Raw genomic sequence first — 14,062 nt, 5'->3', positions numbered from 1 at the left:
GCGGGTGCTGCAGCATCCTCCTTGGATGCTATATCAGGTGGAAGTTTTGAATTGTGTGCTTGATGGAATGCTAGTCCAGGTTCCCAGATAAATGGGCACTAAGCTGAGCATGACTAGGGCCTTGCATGACGTTATGAGGGGGCTGGGTTTGCATAATGCTTGCAGGGACCATCACCCTGGGGAGTGGACTTATTCCTCTTACATCCCTGTGAAGGGGATGCACAGCAGGCTGGATTACTGTCTGTGGTGTTGGTTGGGGGGGTCCATAACCTGTCAGAGTTGTCATATTTGGCATGGTACTTGTCCGACCAATCCCCAATCCTGGTTTCCTATGTTGTGGGTAGGAGGGCCCCCAGGGTCCCGCTGTGGAGGCTGAAGATGGAGGCGCTATCGGACCCAGTATTTTCTAATGGCGTCACAGAGGTACTAGACCACTATTTTGAGGAAAACTCAAACAGCACAAATCTCAGGGCCACTGAAGGGGGTGCCATGGAGGTGGTTCTGAGGGGCGAGTGCATGAAGATAACCTATGGGGTCAGGCAACAGTTGTCACAGTCATTGGAGGTGCAGGGGAAACGGCTGAGTGGCTGGAGGGTACACTTTTCGGGGGGTTCCAGAAAATTGCTTGAATGGAAGTAATACAGAGAAGAATTATTGGAGACATGGGACAGACTGGATAGTTTTGTAAGGGTTGCGCATAGGCAGCAGCTTCGTGCAAAGGGGGATAAGATGGGCAGGATGATGGCCACTGTCCTTAAAAATTAGGTCCCCAGGGTCCATATAATCGGAATTTGGCATGCAACTGGGATAGACCTGCACACTCAGCATGGCGTTACGATATACCTAGGCAGACCTTCAATAAACTTGGTAGACTCATAGTGGAATGGTTGTGGGTCACAGGTAGAAAGAGGGTTAAGCTTACTAAGGCTTACTACACTCAAGCAGACCTATCTAGCTGCTCAACTGCAGCACATGGGGGCATTGTCTGGGCAAGGGGGGCAACTGTTGGTTGGTTCGCACGGGGAGACCTCCCTGCGGGAACAACTAATGACGGGAGTGGGTATCCCTAGCACTGTGACATTTGTAGCGAAACCGGTTTGCAGAATGTGGGAAAGGGTGGTTCGGAAGATGTTTGGGCGGGTGCTGTCTGCCCCAGATTTGGGGGTTTGGACACTGAGACCCTTTGCACAAATTCCACGTAGGATCACACCCTCCAATTCACTCATTAAATCATCTCTTTTGCCCTACAAGTCACCTATTCATCCATAATTCCCTTCCCACCTATTCACGCATGCTTCCTCACACTCCATCCACATTTCCCACCCAAATAACCCAAACACCCATTCATTCCCCTCTCAGAACAAACCTATTTTTCCTTGAGAACTAACATAGCACTTTTACCAGCCACCTATCTATCAGTAAATATTCAATCCACCTACTCACTAATCTATTCATCATTGACTGATTCATTCAACCACTCATCAAATCACTCACCACCTCTCACTCATCAATGCAGCCATTTACCTATTTACTCTCCCTCGCATGAGTTCATCCACCGCCTTACCCCAGCACTCTCCCCACATACATAACCATCAATGATGAAGCATTTTGTGACCATATTCCAACACTGACTTTCTTTCCGGAACACAATAGGGCACAGGTGGCCACCAGAAATTGAGGCAATAGGCCAAATGGTGCTCTGAAACTGGATGTAACACTCCCTATATGGCATTAAAACTGTACACAATATGCATGATGCGGACCCCCAAATCTCAGACAATGCACTAAATGTAGCCCGTAGAAACGGACACCATACTCTACATGTGGCACTCAGACCTGGGCACCCTACATCAAAGGTGGAACCAGCAGCCGACACAGTATGTCAGAAGTGATCTCCAGAATTAAAAACAGTACTCCAAATGAGGTTCACTTAACTCAACACAATATGCCAGATGAAGTCTTACAAGTGGACACAGAGCTTCACAACAGGCCTCCTCAACAGAACATTTCAGAATGAGATAATCAGAGCAGGCTCCAAAATGTTCATGTAGCCTCCAGAAATAAACACAGTACTGACAATTAGGCCTCAAAACTGGACAAAGTATACTAGATGAGGCTACCAGAGCTGTGCATAATGCACCACTATGCTCGTCAAAACTCCCCGAACCCCACATGTCCGTAGTCTATGGATGGCAATTCCGGTGGTTATCCGCTGCTGGGCTGCGCATTGGCCCTGTGAGGATGCTACGAGAGTGAGTGGTCTAGAGCTATTGTTTAAGAAAGGCCTGTTGTACATCTGGCCCAGGGGAACATAGGCATAGAGTGCAGGGATGCCTGTGCTTGGGAGATGCTGCTGCTATTGGGAGAAGGGAACATACTGTCATGATTTCTGGACTCACAAGACACCAGGACTAGTTCACAGGTATAATAAACTCTACACAACTATCCTGATTGGCTTTCAGTCACTTGGCACAGTATTCCACTCCTATCCCCATCCACACACACGCCCCCAACACACAAGAATGCACAAGGACACACAAACCAATCTGTAAATTGCCAACATACTAGAGACAGCTCCAAATCTAAACACAATATGCCAGAAGTGATGCCCACTGCAATGAACTTTGCACATTGTCTAACACACAGACTTTACGACAGCAGCTATAATCTTGTTTGTATGCACCAGTGCTTAATTTGTAAAGGAGTGTCGGTGCTCAGGCTCCACTCAGAAACCAACAGCCAGTGCTATTACCTGTCAGCGTGCCGAATTGCAAGGCTGCCTAGTTCTGAATCGACCTAAGACCTCTTCAATCTACTGCCAGACACTTGCCACCCTTTAGCTCACTCATGAAGGTTCCTGCTTTCTCCCTTTCTGACGGTTTTTCATCTTTCGCTTTCTGATACATTTCCCTTTGTTTGACTCTGCCTTGCTCTCAGGAAAAGTCTGATGAGGAAAAATAAGTGCTGGTCCCCAAAAATGAGTGCCAGTGGACCCCATTGGCAACCACCAGCTCTAATTAAGCATAGGTGTGCATCCACCTATATCTTTCTGTGCCCAGGAATGGAACAGAAAAGATTATTAAAAAGCACTTGTCTCTTTATTACTGGTATTTGGTTACAGGAGATGGAAAGTTAGCTAAGAACTCTGAAAGTTGTTGTAAGGTAAGATTCCAATAAATTCAACTATAATTACTTCTGCGACACAACAAACTGCATCCAGGTAGGCAATGAATGGCCAGCATTCTTCTCAACTTCTACACTGGTCCTACTAAGGGCAAGAAATATGTTCCATTTGCACCTCACAGCCAGCACAGCAGTAGAGCCAGATATTTTCAATTCTCCTGCTTGCGTCATTAGGTCAATTAACTTCCTGGGGCAAGATCCGGGATTCACTTTCCAGTGTATCACTGATAACTCCTGTATTGCATGATAAAGGGTTGAGTCACTATCATCCCTGATTTTTAATTTCTTGATGTATCAATAGTTCGCGGAGTCAGAATTTCCACTTTCTCTTCGTTCCTTTTGAGACTCATCTATTGTACCCAAGTCTTGTTTATAGAATAGTTTGCTCATAGGCTAATTCAGTATCATGTGGAGGAAGTGACCCGAACTTTGCAGTTCTGCCAACTGGTACTGGCATTATTATCGCACTGAAAATTGAAGGGGAATCAATGTATCGGGGACAACATTTGGTAAGAGATGTGGTTCCTTGCAGTGACTGGCAGGATTAAGAGAGCCACAGGCAGCCGCGGTCCGTGCAGGTAACAGCGGTAGGGCCGCTTTGGGGGGCGAGTTTCGAGGGACGATGCAGAAAGAAAATTAAATAAATAAATAATTTTCCCTCTGTATCGTCCCTTGAAATAACCACCCCCCCCCCCCCCTCCTCCTCCGACGCGGCCCTACAGGTGTTACCTGCATGGAACGAAGCTGTCCATTTACAGATGCATTCAGTCTCAGTAACTATGATCACATTATGTTTGGTTTAAAGACCACTTTGGGGAAAGACATGGTGATTTTTCTACCATGATATTTTTTTTTTAATTTAGGGAAAAATTATACATTTGTAAGCACACTGTAAACACAAAGTAAGCATAGTGTTAGTAACATTATTCAAAACATTTGATTTAAAGAATACTTTACAGTAATTATCTAATGTTTTCCCAATAGGAGTGTTTTGAATTTGTTAGAGCGTTAAGCCATAACAGTGGTCAAAACTTTGCATCATTTGGGTTACTTTACAGAGAGGACAAAAACAACCCGGCTACTGGTGGCTGACATGAAAATGATGCAAATTATTGTCCATGTATGTGTGTGCATGTGTGCATTTGCATTTATTTTCTTACAAAGTTGGCAAAAAGTACCACATATATAACGACTGTATTCCAGTGATGGAAAAACAGAAAGACAGAAAAACGGTGCAGCCAACTTGAATGGTGGAAACAGGAAGAGATGTACATTTTCACCCACAGATGGAACTTATGACTATGGAAAATCAGCAAGTATGTTGGATTTTCAGTAGCCACAAATTCCATGCGTGGGGTGGCAACAGGTAGAGGCTATGGGGTGGTGATTAAAGCACCTCCCAAATCATTTGTGAATGTACACAAATCTTTGCAATAGTTTAGCACAGATAATTTGCTTACCTAGCTCTAGTGCTAAAAAAGGCTGGACTAGGTGTACAAACAAGGGGCCAGATTTACCAAGTCATGCAAGGCCACCTTGCATGGCCCTGCGTTGCTTGGTAAATCTGTAGTAACGCAAAGCAACTCAGGTTGCTGTCTTGAGTTACTATGTGCCAGGAAGGCGTTACATGGATGAAGAGTGGGTGTTCCCACATATCCACCCATGTATTTTGGCACCAAAACAGGTGAACCTGGGAATGCATCGGAATGCTAAGCCTTTTAGATAGAGGCGCAACATGAAAAAATATCTTTATTTCTCCTCCTTTTTTCATCTTTCTAAATGTGCTGCAAAATGCAGCACACTTAAAAAGAGGAAAACCCCTCTAACAATTTTGTTTGTGCAGGAAGGTGTTCTGTCCTTCACAAAAGCAATCCTGCCTGCATTGCAGGCACCCTCGCACCATGAAGCTGGGGTGCCTGCTTTGGCGCTAGGCTGCATTGAGTGCACCAGCACAGAGAGAAAGCTAGAATGCAACATATGTTAGTAAATATGGCACACTCCCTCTCTCTCCATTTGACGCAGCGAGTTGTCTTGCTGAGGTGTGCTGCGTCAAATGATAATAAATATGTCCCTGGGTGTGCAAATCTTTGAAACACGCTCCTATATACTGAGGAGGTAAAGGGGACTTAGGAAAACAAATGGAATGAAATGAAGTAAGTTAGGTATACGCACAGAAAACTGCGATTTTCATTTGTGCGTAAGCCTACAGACTCTTGGAAAATCCCCAAAAAGTAGTTATTTTATAAAAAAGCAAATGTGCAAGACTACTACTCATAAACGTGCTACTTTCTTTGTGAAATTGATCGATTTGCGTCACCTCCAGTGAAAACAGTGCAGGCCAAGCTTGTCATTGTCCAGCAGCAGCAGTTTCCCTCATTTCTACTCAAACGCAATTCTTTAATTAAAGGTTCTTTTATTAATTTTGTGAACATTTAGAAATTGATACCTTAAACCTTTAAGAAAATAGAGGTAGAAAACCAAACCAGAAAGAATTGCATTAAAATGCGGGTCGGTCCTTTAAATCGAGAGGCATCTCTCGGTATCATTGGCAGAACAGTCCTAGCATTCTTTGTGGGTGCTGCAGAGCATTTGATACATCCTTAAGAATGTATGCAGAGCTGTGACATTGCTAATTATTGCTTGGAATTTATATTTCTCTTAATGTAATGTTCTTCACGAATGCCTCATGTGATGGAAATCCTTCTCTTTTTGAACGTCAGAAAATGTTTATCTTAATGGAGTTGGTTGACAAAACTCTGGGCTTTTAATTTTGGAAGTTACACACAGGACTTGCTTGACAAAATGGTTTGCATTTGAAAACTGCATTAGAAGCACTAGAGGATTTATGAGTGCAAGATAATCACAAGAGTTGTCCTTGCAATCGTTTATACTCCCCCCAAGCCCCCCCCCTCCCTAAACATCATGATTTATTCCACTGGAGTAAATCCCACAGCAGGGTGGAGGGTGGCCATTTCAGGGCATACTAAAGCTTGTAACTTTGTGAATACCCGCAACATTTAGTCTGTGACCATTCCTAAACTCTTCTCCGCCCCTTTCTCATCTTCAAAATGTCCAGAAATGTACTCCTGGCAAGAGCACAGCAAATTGATTTCCATAAAGAAGTATACTCCAAATTTGGCAGAGGTGCAGGGAAGGGGGTTTCTGCATAGAAGAATGTTTCCTTACTGATAACAAATGTGCCACTGCACAAAGGCTTTGACATTTCAACAGGCATAACTGTTACTATGGACAATTATGTCAGTGGAACTATACAAGTGCACAGGCAGAAAAAGGCCTGGCTCCTCTCCTCAGTAAGACATTGGGAATTGTGAAAAGTTGTGAATTTTCCCTTAAGCAGATTTCCACTATGCTGTGAATTTGGCAATTGGCCTACAGTCATGCTTTGAATACATTTCTACCTTTCATGGAATTCACAAAGTATTCCAGGAGTGCTGCTGGGAGTCTGCAACGCTTGTAAACAGGTGTAACTATGTACGCATGTCTATATTTACAGAAATGCATTTCCGTGAGTGAAATGTAACCGCTGAAGTGCATTTTCACTGCGGACATAAAATCAGGTCCTAAGAAAAGACTCCTTCCCATACAACCCCATTAAAATGTAGACTCTTCCCTTCCCTACCTGCTAAACCTGCGAGTTTTCTCACATTTGTGACGCTGCCAGAAATGCTCATAACCTTGCCCGTGTCAGTAAATTTGTGTAAATGAAAATACTACCATGCTGGCAAAATTTACTCGGCAGAAGATCACATTTACGAGGGCAAAATACTTTTGCTAAATGACGGTATCTGTGCAACTAGGTTTCACTGATGTGTGAAAATAAGTTTGTTAATCGGATCAGTCTCCACCTGGTGGAGAAATCCCGCAAGTTACAGTAAATTACTACTCTAGGCAACTAATTGTTAGCCTCTAATGAATTACATATAATTTTAAAGTTCACGTTTATTGAAAATTACTAACCGTGCTTCTCGGTTTAGACAAACAAGAATTCCATGTATTGCTTTTCGACAACACAAGGATTATCATTGTTGCTTACAATTAAAATCCAGTGTTCGTGGAGTGACACTCACGTCTAACGTCATTTGCTTTTTCCAGTAGACCCCAGGCCCCAAAACACTCGAATAACTATAAAGGAACTGGCTACAATTCTGAAATGTGTGCCAGGATTCCTCTAGTTTGCCCAAAAACAATAGTGCTCAAACCAAGACAAAAAGAGACGTGCTGTACAGTACCTCCTGCCATGTTCAGAACTGCATCGAGGGCTGGGCGGACCTCCCTTGCCAACTGCTCCTGAACTCTGCCTCCCAACAGTGGGCCAACATCTGGAAACACACAAAGACAATGCAGATGAGACAGATGCATCATGCAGTACTAAACAGCAACTCTTCGAGTACCAGGTGGGCTCAAAAACTCCCACAGAACTCCAGTGCATGTTGTGTTACAGGCTTTAGGCTAAAATCAGAGACAGAACACATAGGGCACCACCTGCCGAGCACGACCCCCTGTGGTCCCGACCCTGGAGGGGACCCTCAGACTCCAGCCATCTTCTCTGTGAAAGTCTGGTTGGTGTGTGGGGGTCGCACCAAGTTCTTTAAAGGGGTTCTCCTTAGGCTTCGTTGAAGCCCATGACAAGTACGCCTACCAGAACAGTGCTTCCAAACTCTGGTGACCGTGAACCCAGTGCAGAGGGGTGCCAGCCTTGCCGCGCAAGCGTTTTACTCCGGGTGGCTCAATATCGACAGTGACATGTAAAAGCTCACTTACTATTCAGGTCTGAGAGAGCCTTGTTCTTTGTGGTGTTGTACTGGTTCACCAAATAGTCAATTTGCTGAAAAGAAAACAAAGAGTTAGCAAATAATCAAAACAAGGAAAACATACGGTGCAACAACATATAGATGCTGCAGTTCACACACTGAATATTTTGAAAACGGACATAAATCCCAACTCTAGTAAAAATGTAAAGAATTGAGAAAACACTGACATCTGCCACAGCTGAGCCATTTAAGGTAAAACAAAGACTATGGGGCGGTGTGGGTGCGGGTGGCATGCCATTGCCCGCTCCAAAACTGCCAAATTCCACCGCCAACCGCCCACCGGATTACATATTGTAATCCGGGAAGGCGGTCTTGTGGCGGCTGGCACACAGCACTGCCTTTCAAAGGCTCAGGGGACTCATGGGGTTTACATGAGTCACTGCAGTCCTGAATTCTTCCCCCATCTAAGAAAGGGGTTCACTAGCAGAATTCTAGAATAGAATCAGGTCGTTCCACCCCCCACTCCTCCTATTTCCAGCTCTCCTTGGGTCTGTGAGAGCCATGCCATAGTCAACAATGGTTTGAAGGTCTGAACACAACCTAAACAATGTGACCCTTAAAACCACACAAAAAAAAAATAGGCTGAAAATGTTCGATGATAATTCACAGAAACAACAGGGTTCAGAGATACAGCATTACCTGTTCATGTTACATGCCCATCCATATCATACTATTGGTCAATCAGGTTTTAACTGACTTGTTTATATCAAGAGATGTTACTAAGTAAGGGATGGAGGTGGTCCTCTTATTCAGCAATGGAGGAAAAGTTCACCAAGTTGTAGTGTAGTGTACTTCCATCTCGCCTGCATTTACACACTTTCCACTCACCAATCAGTCGTACTCCAAGACACTTGGTACTTCTGAACACCCACCGCCTCCGTAATCAGTGTGAAAAGTGCAAGCAGAGCACACTACTGAGCTGCAGGGTGAAATGCAACTATCTGTATCCCAACTGTGACCTGATGGCACTAGGGTAGGGCAGATTCATAGGTGTCATCTTTGGTTTGCCAGCCGCTGCACGGACAGATACATGATACAAAGATATGATTTATGAATATGAGGGCTGGACGGCTTACAATGTAGCTGGCTTTTGTTAACCGAAACTAAAACCAACCCATTTAAGAGCCTAATCATTTTTTTTTTAGATGCATACCTCTTTTGTTCCCGACAACAGTGTTAGTGACTGATTTGGGTTGCGATCCCAGCCTATTTGGCTGCCGCGCATGAGTAAAGGTTCTGAATGTAAACAGTTTTCAATACAATTAATTATTTTTATCTTCCTGTGCTGGTATGATGACAGTCAAAATTACAGATCATGTTTTGTTTGGCTAACCCCCAAGCAAATTCAGCAGTCTACTTCAGTGGAAGCATTTGAGATTTAGGGATACCACCACTACATCTAGCCTCGGCCCTGCCAACACTGAATCTAGAGTTACAGTCAGAAATTTAGAAATTGATTTTTATTGGGCTAGACACCTCAGAAAAATCACAGTGAGCTCAAGTGTTAAATAAAAAAGCCACCTTAAAACAAGTACTGCTGAAAAATTGGTTCATGTAATACAATCTAATATAACGTTTTCAGTTCAAATGGTCGCCACAGGTATATTGGTCGCCACAGGTATATCTCATAATATCTGAAAAGTTTTATAACACAGAGGTAATCAAACGACTAAAAGCAAGACATTTTAGTGATATATAAAGGTATATGTGCATTTTTACTTCCAACTGAATACACAAACCTTTCCTCAAGTTCCTACTTGAGAAGGAATAACACATTGGAGAGAAACGCCATCTTCTAGTCCAGTAGGCAGATTTACCTGCTGTGGATGAAGGTGATCTAAGGACCTGCATACATGGTAAATAGTAAAGATAAACCACATCTCATAGTTACTACTGAAGTGGAAAGAATCAACCTCATTAGAAGATAAGGTTGTCTAATTTGGTGGTCTTATAAATATGGTCTTTTGTTCTTGGGAACAGGAAGTGAAGCGACATATATGGGTCAAGTAAGCATTTATTCATTATGTATTCCCACACTACATAGGGCAGCTTACATTTCCTCAATCTGATAGGTTTCAATAGCAAGCCTTGTGAGTTCACCACCATATTTCCTGTTGAAACGAGAGCTTGAAGTACTTGAAAGAAAAGTTATTCTAGTTTCAGTTGTCGGCCTATGAAGACCCAGTCTTAATATGTTGTGACAAGTTCCAGCGTCTGGACCTCGAACAACTACTTACAGTTTCTGAATATTGCTATTGCTTGGCTCTTTTTAATTATTTTATGCATATTTCTGCACTTTGCAGAGTGAAAAGTCTGTGAACTTCAGCCATAGTATGGGCTGGAACCGTAACAATGAAATGTCTAGTTGCAACAAACTCATTTATCAATAGCTAATGTAGCGTAGGCGCCAGTACACAACCTTGCTTTTCAGTCATGGTTACCATGAGGGTCGTGGTCCATTCCTGCGTTTGCTGAAACTGACCTGGGCAATGAAGAAGCCCAAGAAAGACATCAACTGAATTCCCCTCAGGTTTTGTCAAAACTTCCTTTGATGGACTTTGGTCCACAGATACAAATCATCTCGGTCTAATGATGGTTAGATAAAGACCACCCTTATTCAGCTTCATAAATGTTCGGGAAATTGGATAAACTTGTATGCACTGGTTTCAAGAGCTCTACTGCTCTCTCAAACCTCCCTGCCTGACTGAGATCCTTTCCTTATAATAAAATATATGCTCAAGGAGCGTTGCACAAATGATTTTGACTGCTACATCCAACGAAGAACTGCAGTTTGTTGGCTGCATGGTCACTGTCACCTCACGTTGCTCATTGCTGTTTTACACTTGGCTTTGAAAAAAAGCCTCGACCATTAATAGCCAGAACAAAATCTTGTTATTCACTGTAGTGCTGTCACAACAGGGGCTAAAAGTGCTGGTGTGTCACTATAGGAAGAGCTTGCCTCCTCTTTGTTCGTCCACCGTGCTCAAATCTCCAGTGGTGACCCAAATGTAGTGGCGGAATGGTGGTTAGCAGTATACACACCTTCTTCCTCCCTTCTCAAGTCTCAACAGACGCAAGGGTCGATTGGAGAATGGGGATAACACTGTTTCTGCACCAGCTGCCTTCTCCCCTGACAGCATGGGACTCAGCAGACCTGTGCTGATGAACGACTCCTACAGACCCCTGTCAGCACGGTACTTTGCACTCAGCTTTCAATGTAGAGTGGAGAGCGCGGCTTTGGGCAAGAAGGGGGTGGGAGGACGCAGTGGTTGGTAGGGGTGGTTGAGAGGGTGGCACATATTTTTATATATTTGGATTTGGGTGGTGGTGAGCAAATTTCAGATGGTGGGGGGCAGAAGGCTGTTTTTAGGCCTAACCTACAGGCAGTGCGCATGCGCTGCTAGCTCTGCGAGGAATGCTGTATTGAAGTATGTACTGGAAGCCCATCCCACTCTCCACCCATATTTGTCATTGGCTTGAGTCATTGTCCTTTGTAAATGCAGGCTTCTGATTCGTAAATAGGACTCTTAGTCCCTCCTTGGTACTGCATTGTCTGCATTTGTTTCCTCTCATAACGACTGGACCTTTTACTTGGCTTGCTATACGGTCTGCCTTATAAGTGGGAGAGCACTATTTTGTTTATTCACTAATGGAGACAATGGCTCTGCTTTTTTTTGTATTTGCAGCACGCCTACACAGGACAAAGGCAGCTGCTTTCCGTATAGAGCGGTATGCCGCTTTAACTTTAAAAGTGTCTGGCCCCTACTCCTACAGCACAATGAAGACGGTCCTTCACCTTTGCTTTTTTTAAAGAAATGTGCATGCTGAGCGTGGCACCCAGTTTAGGGACACCACGCTCAGTTTAATTTTTTTAAAACCATAATGTGGAGCGTGGCGCCCGCTTCAGGGAAACCGTGCTCTGTTTGATTTTTTTTAACTTTAATGGTGACTGAGTACGGTGCCCACTTCAGGGACACAGCGCTCTGTTTAGTTTGATTATTTTACTTTATTGATGAGCGCAGCGCCCGTTTCACAGACACCGCGCTCTACAATACAATGGGTCTTGCTTTTGCCAATGTTTGACGTATTGGTATTGTAAATGACAATGCCTTTTAATCTTTTAAAAGGCATTGCCATCTACAAGCCAATAGCTCAAAATCTCTACATTGTGAGACCTATTGCATTGTAAATATATGTTATGATAGGTATGGCTTCCCCATTACTTCTCCACTCCTGTGTATATGTTGGAGGCAGGACAGGCTTGTTTGGAGAGTCCAATAATATTATAATATTCTAGATGGCTAAAATGTGAATGAATAATGGGTCGGTTTTTAACTCAGGGCTCTGATTGACATCACAGAGAACTCGTGCTTTTTTCTTGATGTCTATTTAATGTCACTTCGAACCCCTCGGTGAAAAACATCTTCGTTATTCACAGTTACCTGTCCATATTTCTGTATATTCATAGCATGTGATTCTGAATGTGGTACTATTAGCTTGGCTAGTTGATTGGTTCCATGATAACTGTTTCACTGTTAGTCCAATCGGCTGACTCCTTTATGATTAGCTTTTACTATGGTTCCTTCCTCTATCAATAGACTCCACAGCTGTGCGATTTACCGACAGTCTGCACTAGTGATCAGTGATACCTTTCCATCTCTAGTCAAGGGATGCATGATTTATTATTGGAACTCCACTAACTTTCCCGTGGCAGACGGACAACACCGTCATTCAGATTTAGGATCATTTACTGATAGCATCCTAGTCTCTACTGTACACTTTAATACGCTCTTGATATTTAACCTCATTAAAATCTCAAAGGAATACTTTTCCAAATGTTACATACTTGTTTGATGAAAGCAAAAACATTTGCCATAATCAACTGCAGAATATTAATGGCGGTCTCTATGCGTAACTCAAAATTCAATATATAAAAATGCATCCTTACCCCTGGAGCGTTGTTAATTAGCATCTTCAAGTCTTTAAAGTTGCTGTTCACCAATTTTTTAGTTCCTCGAACTTGGTTTGTAAGATGCTGGTTTGCAAAATAAGCACTCATGACACAGATGCTGTAACAGAAATAGAAAACATATCCCTCTGTTAAAAGGATAAGTCATTGAGTATGTATTTATACAGTATTTCTATCATGTGAACCTAGCTAAATGGCATTTTTATTGCACAAGGGAACCCAAGGAAGCAATATGCTAGGGACCTTAGGGAATTGTATCTTTATACAGGACAGTGGTCCCTAGTCAAAAAGGATTGTTGAGAGATAAATATAGACTAAATAGGCACTATATTCTTTGTCCAGCGGGACAGTTTTATTTTTTGATAAACAGTTTCAAAAAAAGTTCTAATGTGATAACAGCAGGACACCAGCCGATGTCCAACTAACACATTAAGGGAAGGGACAAACAAGGAATTAGAGGCAACTCAGACTGTCTGTGTAGTACAATTCACAGTCAGACAATATTAATTGCGCACTATTGCTGGCATCAAATAACACAATTCATACACATATAGTGTGACACGGTCAAAGGCAGCAGAGTGCAGAACATGGTCAAGGGCAAGGAACAAAATCAACAAATAAGACGAGATGCAGCCGAATTGAGGATGTTAATGCATTGCAATGCAGTGAGGCGAGCCTTCTACTCTTTCCTAAAGTGGAGCAGTGTTGGAGTGGTCCTGATGGATATGGGGATGGTGTTCCAGATCCTGAGTGCATTGATGGACAAGGCCTACTGTCTTGTTTTTTCTTTCCTAAATTCTTTGATCTGCAGTCTGAGGGTGTCATGGCTGCAGGTGTGCCGAGATCCACCAGAGATGGTGAGCTTGTGTGCAAGATAAACAGGGATGCTGGATGTAAATTTGAAGATACTTAAATCACCAACATGTAATATTTTGGACTGCCACTGGACCCACTACAGTGATTCTCATGCCGAGTATATAGAAGTAGTTCCAACTCAAACCTAAACTAGCTAAACCTACTAAGTAGAAACACTGCACTAAAGTGTAATGCTTAGAATTTAATTACCTGTATCTGCAGT

At 43.1% G+C, this 14,062-nt stretch overlaps 1 protein-coding gene across 11 annotated transcripts in view; it reads right to left on the bottom strand.

Annotated features, from left to right (window-relative positions):
* PROM1 (prominin 1) overlaps positions 1-14,062 on the bottom strand; it is a 630,080-nt gene that overhangs the window by 273,933 nt on the left and 342,085 nt on the right. For all 11 annotated transcript variants that reach the window (XM_086964065.1, XM_086964059.1, XM_086964066.1 and 8 more), the window contains 3 exons: positions 12,964-13,084; positions 7,966-8,029; positions 7,434-7,523 (listed from right to left, as the gene is read on the bottom strand). In XM_086964065.1, coding sequence (XP_086820191.1) covers positions 7,434-7,523; positions 7,966-8,029; positions 12,964-13,084 — 275 coding nt within the window. The remainder of the gene's footprint in view (positions 1-7,433; positions 7,524-7,965; positions 8,030-12,963; positions 13,085-14,062) is intronic.

This window comes from Lissotriton vulgaris, chromosome 3_2 (genome assembly GCF_964263255.1).
Source record: "Lissotriton vulgaris chromosome 3_2, aLisVul1.2, whole genome shotgun sequence".
Classification (NCBI taxonomy): Eukaryota; Metazoa; Chordata; class Amphibia; order Caudata; family Salamandridae; genus Lissotriton; species Lissotriton vulgaris.
This window is presented reverse-complemented; position numbering and strand designations above follow the sequence as displayed.